Here is a 14,394-nt window from a genome sequence, read left to right as displayed (position 1 = left end):
CCGCTCCCCAACCAAAAAAAAATTAAGTTTAATCAGTATACTATATAGAATTAACAAAATATCTGGTACCTGGGCTGCTCCTGTAATCATATTTGGAATAAAATCCTTATGGCCTGGAGCATCCATTAATGTAATAACTTTGGTTGTAGTTTCAAATTTTGTCATACCAACATCCATTGTTACTCCCCTTAAACAAAACAAAAAGATTACAATGTACTATTATAAATAATCAGTGATATGGGTTAAATTATTTATCAATAGGCTAAATAATCTAAATGTTTAATGAAAGAAAGTTTATTAAACAGACCACAGAATTATACCCATATGGCTTTAAAATAAGGTTGTGAATGCAGCAAGAGTTCAATCAAAATGATAGGTTTTCCCCATTTCCTTAATTTTTTTATGACAAACAGTATAAATTATGAACAAAGAAAACTACACTAGGTCATTTCTAGATGGGAGAAATATATATACTAAGCATGAGAGAAGATAAAATGAAAAGCCATTATCAAGAGGTAGTGTGTTCCTTGTGTTCTGTTATACTTCACTAATTATAAACAAAAATTTATAAAACTTTCATTTGAAAAGTTGATCAATATGTTACATATTTAGAAAATGGGAAATGTTAAAGGATATGACCAATTTTTTGAGAATTTAGAGAGATAAACAGAAATTGGCTTCATTTCTCATTTCATCCTTCTTGGAGACCAATACAGTGGCCTTTTCAGCCACAAAAATGAGAATTCAGATTAAAAAGCATATGGAAAATCTACAAGGGCACTAAGTCATTCTAAAGCTCCAGGATTTAGAAAGGGAAATCATGTATACAATAAGTAAGGTCTGCCCCAGGATCACTGAAAATATCAAACAATAGTATTCCTTTTTACTAAGAATCCAAATAATTATAATAAACAACAGGTTCATCCTGGCAGTAAGGTAACTGTGGGTCTCCGTGGTCAAGCCCTTTGGTTTAATTTGAAACCAAAAGCCATTTGAGTTTGCCAAAGTGATACATAATTCTCTTCAATATCTTCAAATCATCTAGGAACCATAGGCACCTTCAGAATAAGTCATGAACCATCACCAACTATCCGACTTCCTCCCTAGACTATTTGACCTAAGTGTACTCTTCTGGCCCGGCTCTGGTCTGAATTTGTAACCTTGAGAATATGAAAATGTCACTCAGCTCAATAATTTCTGTTCTTCCACATCTGAGAACAGAAGATACAAATATTTAACATGATTGGGTAAGCAACATAGTATGTTTTTAAAATGCTATTAAGAACAGATAGGGAGTGAGTTAAAACTTCTAACATGTACCTGAAAGCTTCTGCTTCCAGAACGAAAAAATATTCTAAAAATTATACCATGCTGAGCAATAGAGAACTAGCAGTAGCAAAACTATGACAGCTGAGTAGCAAACATAGTATTCAAAAAAACTAAAATTATTAATCACTATAGGCAGAGAGTAGATTATTAGCTCACTGCCAGCTCAACTTACATATTAAGTAAATTTAACAAGTCATTCTAATTTCAGTTATAGTGTTCTCAATTTCTCTTGCTATTTAACTAGATGGCATGAAGGAAACTAAAAGGCTCATGCTTTAATAATCTCCTTATTAAACAGGAAGAAATTATTTAGGCTTCTAGTATCTTCCTAAAATTGGCAACTGCATAGTATACTACTTTTCTTTCTAGGGTGAAAAACAGGTTTGTGATACTATACTAAGTTTAAAAGATACCTATATGGAAAAAAAGATCACTATGATATAAGTTTCTATTTATCAGAGAGCTAAGAAATACTGTGGGCTACTTTATTGAGAACTGCCTACTACAATGTAGACTAAGACCTCAAAAAAATAAACATACACATAAAAGAAGTATGAAAACTTAGATATGTTCTCTAATCATATTCACATTGGGGAACATAATTCAATCCCTATGCTAATTTAGGACTTTCACAGGACTTCACAGGTTATTAGTCATTATCTTAACATAGTTGGTATATGTGCTATTTCGTTTAACTATTAATGTGTCCTTTGGGTCCCCATCCCTAATAGCCCTAATATGATTTATATGGCCACTCTAAAAAGACTTCAGAAGAAATACAATCCTGGGGCTGGGGTTGTGGCTCAGCAGTAGAGCATTTGCCTCACAAATGTGAGGTACTGAGTTCGATCCTCAGCACCACATAAAAATTAAAAAATACATATATTAAAAAAAATACAGTTCTTTTGCCAGAAGTATGTGTCCATAATATCCTTCTAGAATCCCTCCAAAATTAGCATTAAGCACCAAAACAAAGACATAAGGAACAACTGGCTAGATTGTATCTGTATGGTATGATATGGTTTAATTGTGTCATTCTTCACTGTTTCATAAAAACGTAGTATACAAAGTATAAAATGAATTTAGTCTGGTATTTTCAATTCATTGGTCATTCTGAATCCAGACAGAGAATTTACTGCAGTTAATCCTTCCTTTTTAACCTGATGTAAGATTACAATTCTCATTCATAACTTTAATTCAATTTGATATATACTTGGAGAAATGACAATTGAAACCTCTCCTATAGAAAAATTAGCTTCGATTATCTGTCTCTTCTTTCTATCTTAATTTGTTTTTGATAAACATTCTTTTAATCTGTTCTTGTAGAATTCAAAAGGGGAAAAAAGTAATTATGGTGAATTATAAAAATATTACCCTGATCATTAAAACTATTTCATGGTATATTTAATATATTTAAAACATATTACACACTTAAAAGATTATCATTTCAAACTGTAAATTTTAAAATGACTACCTTTCCCTTTCTTCACCAGTCTCATCCAAGACCCATGCATATGCAAAGGAAGCCTTGCCAGCCTTTTTAGATTCTTGTTCATATTTATGCATAGTTCTTTTGTTTACATTACCCAGAAGATAAAGCATATGGCCCATCAGGGTACTTTTCCCAGCATCAACATGACCTAAGGAAAATTGATTCAGGATTAATACTTCATACATTTCCAGATGTTGTTCACATTGAGGCATTGTATGGATGTGTGATTCAACAGTTCAGGTCAGTGTTTAGAGTTATAAATACCAATTTTTATCAAATGACAGTTAAAACATCTAAAGAGAGGGGGGCACATCTGTTCAGAGAGGTGGGTAGAATTTCCCTGATTTTTGGAAATACATGCCATTTTCAAAATATTCACAAAATGAAAATGCCACAAACCAAATCTAATGATTGGTAACTTGGCATTATTTCACCCAGGGTAACCAGAAAGCATTATGATGCAATGCCCCTTTACATCATGTCCATTATACCCAGAGAGACATTCAGAGTTTCCCTGCTGTCTCTAGACCACAGTCAGGCTAAGACAGAGCTGACTGACAATCCAGAGGAACAGAGGGCATACCAATGACCACCAGGTTGAGGAGTTGCTTCCCGCCTTGCCGTTTCTCCAGTTCAGCTTTCACATCTATTTGCTGTCTCAGCTTGCCAGCCTTTTTCATTGGTGTTGGTGTCAAACTCTGTTCTTCCGAGGCTTGAATGTTGTGAGGTGGAAGAGATGATTTACAAATGGTGTCAAGAATGTCAGAAGAAGCAATGCTGGTATCTTCACCAGGAGGTACTTTTTGAGGTGTCTGGAAACTATGACCATTTTCTTCAGATGTTACTCTACAGAAAGCAGACAGGAAAGAAGTGTTTGAAACCAATCTGACTGATGTCCTATAGTGTCATAAGGAGAGCAAAGATGCCTCTTCAAAATTCTTTATATTCCAGACCAAAAATGATCCCTTTTAAGTGGCTACTGTCTGTTAAGGTGGAAAGGAAAAGTAGTCAGACCCAAACCACATAAATATAGACTCCCAGGAGAAAAAGGCTACCAAAAATTAGATAAGAAAAATGTATACTATAAAGTAACTGAAATTCAAAGTCCAAACCCATAGCTTTTGCCATATAATAAAGCCTGTCAAAACAGATGATAAAAAGGAGATATTTTATAAAAAATAGCACCAAATATGATAATGGAGATAATCTAGTATTAAAAAATCATTTTTAGACTAACTCATCCTTTCAATAGGACTATGATCTTTTCTGCTCAAACACTAAGCTTAAGAGATATTGATAAAAGTCCTACTGTTTCTTAAAATTTGTCAGAAGAGCTTAAATTCATTTGTTCAACAAGCACTAGATTTATTAAGATCTACAACATAGAATACGTACTGACATTGTGAAGAAAAAATGATACAGAAATGAAATAATTATTCATGGTTCAAAAAAGCTTACACTCTAATAAGGGACTCAAATATATAAAGTAGAAACAAGATCCCTAACTTAATTTATCCTCTCCTTTACAATGACAATGCCTCCAAAAGTAAACACTGCCCTCACTGCTTCATTCACTCTGTGATTCTGACTATTCCCTGCAAAAGTTAACACTAGCACTTCATCCCATGCATGCCCATAAAGAATACAACCTCATTAATCAGATTACACTATGCCTTGAGCTTCCTTTAACAACTAGGATAAATAGAATGAGGTCTAAGAGCAGGTTAAATTGCAAGTTAATAAAAATGAAGCAAAGTATATATCCAACTCAAATGGAGCTGACCAAAACTGCAGTAAAATGGAAATGTGTAAAAGTAAATCTATTTCCTTCTTGCCCACTGTTAACAAACAGATGACTTTTACCTTCTCAGGACAGTTTTAATAGGCTCAATATTAACCCTTCATCTTATTCCTCAGGAAAAGAGACATATTAATTACATTTGCAACTTCACACACAAAAAAAACCTTGCTGTAATCCCAGCTCCTGGAGAAGCTAAGACCTGAGTAACTTACGTAGACCCTGCCTCATCAGGAAAAAAAAAAAAAAAAATGGGGCAGGTAGTACAGCAGCCCTGGCTTCGATTTCCAGTACTACAAACAAACAAACAAACAAAAACCTCATATCCATTCTCACTTTGTTTTTCAAATTTCTTCTAATAGTTAAGTGTTCATTTTTTTAGCACTACTCGGACAGATGAGTTCCATCTTGAACTATAAGGAAAAAATTAGTATGTGAAAGCTGTCCCCAACACTTTTAAATCAAACTTAAAGGTAATAAAAAATAATTTACAATGTTGGGGGGCTAGGGAAAAGTAGAGGTACTTTGCATTAGGCAGAGGGGGGTGAAGGGAGGAAAGGGGGTATGGTGATAAAGAATGATAGAATGAATCAGACATTATTCCCCTATGTACATTTATGATTACATGACTGATATGACTGTACATCATGTACAACCAGAAGAATGAGAAGTTGTATTCCATTTATGTATAATGTGTCAAAACGCATTCTACTGTCATGTACAGGTAATTAGAACAAATAAGAAAATATATACACAAAATACAATAAAAGTATTCTACTGCAATGACTAGTCATAGGCTCTGGTTCTGAATAGACCAGAATAGGGAGAAATCTCAATCTCTGGCTTCAAATCTTTCTGTTCTTAGCTTCAGAATCTTTTCTTGAGAAGAAAGCTTATGCTAAATCCATATGAAAAAACAGATAACTGTAGACAGCTATGGCTGACAGAGTGGGCAGGTCCCTGAAGTTTAACATACCCACCAAGTTCTAGGAAACCCTTAGAGGGGCTACTTGAGTAGGAAGATATTCACAAAACGCAGGGCTGACAATTCAGTAACAGGAAAGGGTTACTTTTCTCTCACTTTCAATAATATTCCCTTTCTCAAGTTGCAAATTAATTCATTAAAATTATATAGTATTAGAAGAAAGTAACCAAAGCAATTGAAAAGCATCCTCAGGTAAGTCTGCACTTAATAAAAACTTCCACATATTACAACAAAAATCAATGTTTTAAGATTTGAAAAACCTCCAAGGTAGGTCTAAAAATGACTATTCTAGATTCAGTCCTATAATTACTAATTGATGTGAATGAAAGAATAAGTTGGTCAAATTTTTTTCAGGTGCTCTCTGATATAATTTTGTAACCTTATCTAATATCATAAAATGACTAGTTTTTTTCTCCAACACTATCTTTCCAAAAATGGGATTATTAATAACATGAATTTAGAGGCTAATAATTTAAATTTAAGAGGTTAAGTGTAGAGTATTTGTTCTACACAATGTTCTAACCATTTTTACTTGCATATATTTACTTACATATATTTTGTTAATACAAATTCTACATTCTCTTAAGTGTTCTTTGTTTTATTTTAGAAAGTTTTGGTTTCCAAGCAAACTTAACATATTATCTATGAATGTGATTTTTTGATAGACTTATTTTTTAGATTTTAAAACTAAATTTGAGCCAGGTATGGTGGCACATGTCTATACTCCCAGTAACTAGGGAGGCTAAGACAGGAGGATCACTGTTCAAGGCTACCATCTGCAACCTAGTGAGGCTCTAGGCAACTTTAGCAAGCCCCTGTCTCAAAATCAAAAATTATTAAAAAAAAAAAAATTGGAGGTGTGGCTCAGTGATTAAGCACCGCAAGTTCAAACCCCAGTAACAAAAAAGGAAAACAAAAACACAAACCTAAATTTGAGAAATTATGCATATTGTATACCTTATTTAATCCAAAGATTTATTTGCAATTTCAAAAAAGTGACAAAAAGGCTGAATTCAAGTTAAGTAACATACATGTTCTACATTTTTCACATTCCATTTCTGAGTAAAGAAATACTATTCTGTACTATACATTACTTGCTATCTAATAAGTCAGACTGTCAAAATAACTTCAATAAATTATCTCTATTTTTAAAGTATATTTTAGTCAACTTTCTCTCAGAACTGATCTCGTCAATAATACACACTGTGTGACATGCATTATTAGCCCAAAAGCTTAAATAAGAATCAAACTCATAGTTTTACAATGGATATTTTAAGGTTAAAACTATGTACGTATTTACAGTATACTGCATATTAAATTATCATTTCAACTAATTTAAACATTTAGCAATCATTTGTACAGGCACTTTCAAAGGCTTTGATTACCATATCCAGACACAATACTAAGCCTAGGAAACTTGAATATCTGCTGTTATATTGAGGAAAAGACTGACTTTTTAAGCTATTGATTTGTATAGATACAAAAGTGCTTGGTCTGACAAAATTACTAAAACAAAAACATTTGAAAGGCTTTTTAGTTCTCAAAATATTAACTATCCAATACTTTTTAAAAACACCAGTGGGAATCAAACTATAATGTTGAAATCTCAACTAAAACTGTTTTGTTATGCTTCTAATGTGCTTTCTTAGACTAAATCAGACAATCTTAAGTACTCATTCCTATTATAAATCTCAAAAATTTCTATGAAAGTATAATTTGGTTGGCCTTAAGTATTATTAAGCATTTCTGAGTACTTCAATCTGTAATAAGTCACATTCTGATGACTTCTCTCATAGGCCACATCAAAGTTACCTCATGGGCTGTTTTTTTTTTTTTTTTTTTTTTTTTTACCTTTACAGTACTTCCAAACTTACTTTTATAATCATATATATAAAGTCCAAATGTATAAACTATTTCTTTGCATCAAAATATCTATATTCTTGATCATTTATTATTTATTACCCATTATTTTTATCCTTATTCAGAGAACTATGCATTTACTTTTAATATAATTCTATAACAACATTTACTTCATATTGCTTTTAAGACTTCTGAAACCTTCTACATTAAGACTATAAAATCCTTAGGAAAGGTACTGTATAATTGTTTTCCTTTATTTCTCTTTTGTCAATGGGAATACACAATAGGATTAAATGGCACTTAAAACATTTAGTACATAAAGAGTATTTATGTGAACTTAACCCTAATTAAGAGAGAAGAAAGATACTCCTTAAGCTTTTGTAATTGAACCACAACTCAAAATTATTTTAACTGGTTAAGCTTACTCAAAATAAAAATCAACTTTTCTTTCATACAATCATTGAACTAATATATAGTGAATGCTTACTATATTGTAGATCCTGAGACCTTTCCCACCCTGAAGTTTAAACCAAATGAATAAAATCTTCCTTTTATAATAAAGTACAAAATTTGAAATAGATGATCATTAAGATTCTGCACAACACATGACACTCTTATCAATTTATACAAGAGAACATTATAATAGAGAAAAGACCAGGCTACTGAGCTTCTTTTTCTTGAAATTACCAAAAAAAACTCAGTTATTTATATTTGGTAACACTGAGTTTTCTTTTTTTGAGAAGCAAAATACATAAATTTGTAAGTAAAAGTATACCTTTTGGAATGATTGAAAAATTCAAAAAATTTAAGAGGTTCAACGTTACTGTTTATAAACAGCGCATCTGAGACTCAAGCAATTACTTTCATTGTCTATAAAGACTTCTGGAAGAATTCTAGAAAGATGATTTTTTAAAAAAGAACAGCTGCTATTAATTTATGATTTCATATCACTTTTCAATAGATATTTAAAATTCTAGGTATGTTTCATTTTATGTACTTTCTACAATGATACATTTTATTCAATAAGAGAATCTAAAAGAGCTCAAAGATAATATTTATTAGAATTTTAATTAGTGATTCTATGATTGACTGACTCATGTAACTCCTAAGCCCTGATTACCTACGCCACCTAATGGTATAAAAAATTCCCTACCTCAACATGCTAGCTTTCACAAAATCATTATAAATTATTTATGTGAGGAAATTAACAGTGAGATGCAGTAATACACCCAAGCAAGGCTATAGAATTCAAGTCTAATCTTTCATCCCCATCTCTTTGAACTGTTATAATGAGGACAATGGGATACTTCAATGCCAATGTTATATAAAATTGAAAGACATTCTCTTTCTAATAGACTAATAGGACACAATATTGATTTCAAAAAACAGGGAGAAAGACTTAAAATCTTACCCAGGTACTTCAAATCCCATAGTTTGCTTCTTTCCAGATACAGTCATTTTAGTAACTTTTGGCACAATTTCAGATTCACTTCGAGATGACTGAGATCCTATTGATTTTCCTAATTAAAGAGTAAAATATAAAAGGCTAATTAAAGTTAATTTCTAGAAACATATTATGTTATATAAATTATAGACTACGATAATTTTCACAGAATTTGTGTCTTTATAAATACTTATCTTTTCTTTAAAAAAATAAATTTTTGGTGAGAAAATTCTGTCACCCCATTCTGGGAAATTCCCCATTGTCAGGACTCTCCTTTGCTTAACCTCTACCAAATCTCTTCCTAATTTTGAACTGACTATTAAGTTTCAGTATTAACAGGTCACAACGTGGTTTCTGCACTGAGCCTTATTCTGACATTATACCTAGACCATCTAACTCCTTCTCCTACTACACACTTTCAAAACACTAAAATTGTTTCCTCAGTTAGCAGATGGCTCAATTATTTTTAATACTGTGAGATTTACAAACTGATGAACAAGCTGAGAGTCTGCTGAATTTTGTTAGAACACTACATGTATTTTCTTATATACACTAGATTTAGTAAGATATCTGGAAACTACAAATATGAGGAAGAGATTGATCTTAAAAAACTGAATCAACATGAAAGAAATGAACTAGATCAAATGAGCTAGATCAAATATATATATCTGCTCCTTATATAATACATTGAATTTTTTTAAAAAACATATATTCATAATTTCCAAAAAGAGTACTATCAGGACTGAATACACATAAATCTGTGAAGAATACATTGCTACATCACTAAATATACAGAAACTACTTAATTCAGAAAGATAATGTCCAGAATTCACTCAAAATGTTTACTGTTTGCCTCCTACATGCTAAGCACTATGCTGGAAATACAATGGTAAACAAGAGCAGATACAATGCTTGTGCTCAGAGAACTTACAGTATAGTGAGGAAAAATATTAGGTAGTTCAAAAAAAGCAAAATTAAAATTGTTACTAGTTTCATAAAGAATTCATATATAGTGCCAGGCACAGTGGCATATACCTGAAATCCCAGCAGCTCAGGAAGAGAGCAGGAGAATCGCAAGTTTAAAGCCAACATCAGCAACTTAGTGAGGCCCTAAGCAACTCAGCAAGACCCTGTCTCTAAATTAAAGTGTTTTTTAAAAAGTGCGGGAATGTGACTCAATGGTTAAGTGAGCTCATTCCTTGCTATCAAAAAAAAAAAGAATTCATATATAGTGCCCTAAGATTTGATGATAGGGCACATGAATTAACGAGCTTCTCTTGGAAAGTGAGAAAGGTAAGTTGTTAAAAAGAAATTAACTGGCATACAAAGGAAGAACATATCAAATAGAGTAGCTTTTGTATTACAATGGCCCTGTTATAGGAGAAAGGTACTTCAGAGTGAGTGAAAGCAGAAGGGGAGCTAAGTGAAGCTGAAGAGGTGGGCAAGCCACAGGCCTTTTAGGCCACACCAAAGATCCTAATCTTTGTTCTACAGAAATGAATATTACCAAAATGAGATAAGCATTTGTTGGAAGGGGAAAGAGAAAGTGGAAGGACAACCAGTTTGGGCAGAGGAAAATCATGAGATTAGGATATTCTGAGATTTTAAAAAAAGGGAATATCAAGTAGGCAGTTCAACATATTGATCACACTCAAAGAAGAGGCCTGAACTAGAGTGTATATTTGTGATGCATTAACACCTAATTGGTAGTTGACAACACAGACAATCACCAAAGGAGAGAGCAGTTAAAAAAAAAAAAAAAAAAGTGGTCCTAGGAGGATGATAGCTACAGCAAGGTAAAGGAGAACCAGCAAAGGGTGATACCAGTGAAGCTAAGGAAAGAGAGTGTTTGATGGAGTTGGCATCACCAGGATCTGACGGTGCTGGCCAGTTAGTCAACTGAGAACGGAAAACATTTACTGGTGAAATGATCACTTTAGATAAAGGTCACTGGTCGAATTAGCAAGAATCATTTGAAGCAAGTAAGGGAAAGTAAACACCAGAATGGGTTAAAAAGAAGGAAGGTGAGAAAACAAAAGCAGAAGTACATACCCACTACCTCTCATTGCTAACACCAAAATCCACAAGCAATGAAAAATTGTTTTTTAATTACTTTTAATAACTAAAATGAGACTATTTATCCACAATCCTTATTTATCCCACTTAAAGTGAAAAGCCCAACATTTCAGAGAAGAAATAGCAAGTGTTTGATTCCAGGGTGCTGCTTTACAACCCACTGGAGCTATTAACACCACACATGGTACATACATGGTGTAATGCTTTTCTGAATTCAAAAAAATTCGTAAATCCGAATTAAATCTGGCCCAAAGAGATTTGGGCAAGGGACTATAGATGTGTAAAAATGATTCTTTCAAAGATGTTTGGTTGGAAAGGGAGAAATGGAGGAGAATGATAGAAGAAAGATGTGGAATCAGTTCATGAAAAAGATAAAACTGAAAGGGATCAGATGAATACATGAAGAAGAGATTGCCAATATTTATTTTTTTTTAATTTTGATTGTTATATATGACAACAGAATGCACTACAATTCATATTACACATGTAGAGCACAATTTTTCATATCTCTGGTTGTACAACAATATTTTAATTTTTGAGAGGATAGAGTCTAAGGCACAGGTAGAAACTGAACTAAGATTGGAAAAAGGCCCTTTTTATTGCAAAAGAAGGTAGATTTGTTTGTTTAGGAACCGGGAGAAGAAAATTCCCAATGGAGTGCTTCTATTTTCTCTTTAACATAGCAGCTAGTTACCTGCAGGGACTGAGGCTGGATGAGAAAAATAGAACAATCTGGAAAGTGAATAAGATTTTCAATAACAGTTGCTCAAAGAATAGGTTGAACATAAAATTTAGGGCAAGTGTTCAATAGTACTAAAGCCCATTAAACTACTAAAATAATGAATTTAGGGTAGAATAACCCACCTTTCTGCATGACTTTCTCTAGCAATGGTCAGCGATTCAGGAAAAGGCATTAACTGTTGCATATAGGGTTAAGGTTCTAACCGATAGGTGCCAGCCAGGAGAAAGCAACAAAGTCACTGAAGATACCAACACCCAAATAGAATGATATTAAAATTATTAAAGACCATGAAATCTAAGACAGGTAAATTAAATGATAAAGGGAAACTACTGATATAGTAGATAAAGTAGAAAGGTCAACAATGAAGAAAAGGTCATGGTATGAGAAGTACAGTTTTGAAGCACAAGAAATTACAGTGAATTGCTGATGAGAAGTGAAGGTCACTGGAAATGGAGCTGTCAAGGAACAAGCATTTGTTTCAGATGGACTTGGTGCTTTCCATTTAGATGCTCTCAAGTAAGCTATGACCATGAAGAGCTGAGGGTGGAGAAGAAAACTTGTACACCGCCAGCAGCTAAAGTCTGAAGGATAAGGAAAAGGAGTCGTGAGGTTATTCAGTAGATGACTGCAGGAGAACTAACAAAACACTGATTCAGGCAAAAGACCTGAACCTCAACAGAGCAGGGATTAAGGGAAGAAAAAAAGATGAATAATGATGTTGGAAGGGCAGGAAAAAGAATTAAGTTGATCTCCCGGGGGTTTGAGAAGATACAAATGAAATAAAACAAGTAGTAAAACACTAGGAAAAAAGATTGAGAATTATAAAGCAGTTGGCCTTTCAAGAAAAGGCAGTTCCCAGAGTTAAAATAAGGTGAAGGAGTAAATGGATAAGGAAGGAGGATACTTAGGACATGATAACAATGATATGGTGGTGTGAGGTATGTGTGTGGTGTATGGGTGAGTGTGTTGGTGTGCAGATAAGGAGAAAGGAAATTCCCAATTGAGTAAAACAAGGGAAGGAGGCATGGTGGATTTTGGCCTGTTACAAGAATAGGAAATAATAAGAGACTCAACCCAGGCTCCACAGGACTAAATCCAACTTCCCATTAAGGTTCATTTTTTATTTCTTCCAACTATGTTTATATGAAAACTTTCTTGACCCACTTAAACATTTAGTATTTTAGATGTGTGACTTTTAAAAAGTGGGTGGGTCACACAATGATATAAAAAGTCTCTAAGCATAGAGAAAATCACCATGATCTACCAATATTTCTGGTGATGCAATAAACAGGGCTTTTTTGTTTTGTTTTATCTATAGGACATCAAACTTAGGACACAATATTTCAAAAATTTGGATGAAAGTAGAAAGAAAGCAGCCAACATTATGGATCTGAATAACATCTATTAAAGCAGTGATTTCTAAACTTTTTTTTTTTTTTAAGTCAGGTACCCTTTAAAAGGCTAACAACAGAAAAACGCACATACACACAGTATTTTGCAAGTTTTTTCAAGGAGTTCAGTAAGTCCAACCCTGGTACCTCCCTTTACCAGATAACCTTGGCTCTGGCTATTTTGAAAGCATATTAATTCAAATTAATATCTACCATCAAAAATAAAAATATGTTCATTAAATTATTCACTGAGCTGTAAAAGGCAATGTTATATACTTTAAAAAGTCCTCCTTATGATGTGCACTGTACTGGATAGGAGGTAGATCTACTGGCACAGCTCAGAAATGAACTAATAATTAAAATAACCAGTCATGAATCATTAAGAGATACACTGTAAGATTCAATCTATCATGTTACAAGAAAAAAAAAACTGAAATGTTTAGTGTCTTCTCATCTTCCCCAATCAAATGAAAATTCATTCACTGTATAACAATCTCAAGAAATCAATCATCGAATTTTCAGTAAGTCTCAAATATGACAATGAGAAATGAGTACTGGATGGGAAATAGCATGGATTCTGCTCCCTGCCCTGCCATTAATCAGCAGTTACCTTATGGCAGTTCATTTCACTAAGTTCAGTTTCCTCTGAAGATTTTGTTGTTGTTTTGCAGGGCTGGGGATGAAACTTAAGGCCTCACATATACACTCTCACATATACACTATGTCATCAGCCTTCCTCTTAAGTTTTATATAAAGTATATGAAGTTTCCACTTTATATAATAAAGTCAATTAAGATCTCTACCTCTGTGGACATTTGTATCTCACCCCTAAACCACTAAGATATCCTTTAAGTCAAACAGGCCACTATGAGGTAAAAGTAAAGTACTCTATTTCCAAAGGAAGACTACCAATGTTCTCCTTAAAGCCATGAAAACTACCTCCATCAAATTATGATCACCTCCCCCCCCCCCCCGCAAAAAAATACATCCTGAAGATTGATATATTAACAGTGAGTATTTAGTCCCTAGTTGAATAGAAAGTTGTTCATTTGTTCAATTTTTCATTCCAAAAGAAATAACAGCTACTCAGTCAATTTAGTCTGCTAGTTTTATTGACAAAGAAACAAGGGACAAAAAGTCAAATTACTTCACCTTCCTGGCAGGATCTATCCAACACCAAATTACCCACCTGCCCTGCCAGTTCACCTTTCTCATAATCCAGTTATCTCTGTAGCAAAGCATAATTAGAAACTGCCACCTTGTCCCCTTGATGAGCT

At 33.3% G+C, this 14,394-nt stretch overlaps 1 protein-coding gene across 1 annotated transcript in view; it reads right to left on the bottom strand.

The window, feature by feature from the left end:
- Hbs1l (HBS1 like translational GTPase) overlaps positions 1-14,394 on the bottom strand; it is an 85,773-nt gene that overhangs the window by 26,891 nt on the left and 44,488 nt on the right. The window contains exons 5-8 of the mRNA XM_027938446.2: positions 8,876-8,984; positions 3,405-3,667; positions 2,804-2,969; positions 70-187 (exon numbers count right to left, since the gene is read on the bottom strand). Of these exons, the coding sequence (XP_027794247.2) occupies positions 70-187; positions 2,804-2,969; positions 3,405-3,667; positions 8,876-8,984 (656 nt within the window). The remainder of the gene's footprint in view (positions 1-69; positions 188-2,803; positions 2,970-3,404; positions 3,668-8,875; positions 8,985-14,394) is intronic.

The sequence above is a fragment of the Marmota flaviventris genome, chromosome 6 (assembly GCF_047511675.1).
Source record: "Marmota flaviventris isolate mMarFla1 chromosome 6, mMarFla1.hap1, whole genome shotgun sequence".
Lineage (NCBI taxonomy): Eukaryota > Metazoa > Chordata > Mammalia > Rodentia > Sciuridae > Marmota > Marmota flaviventris.
Note: the sequence above shows the minus strand (reverse complement) of the source record. Positions and strands in the feature narration are given on the sequence as shown.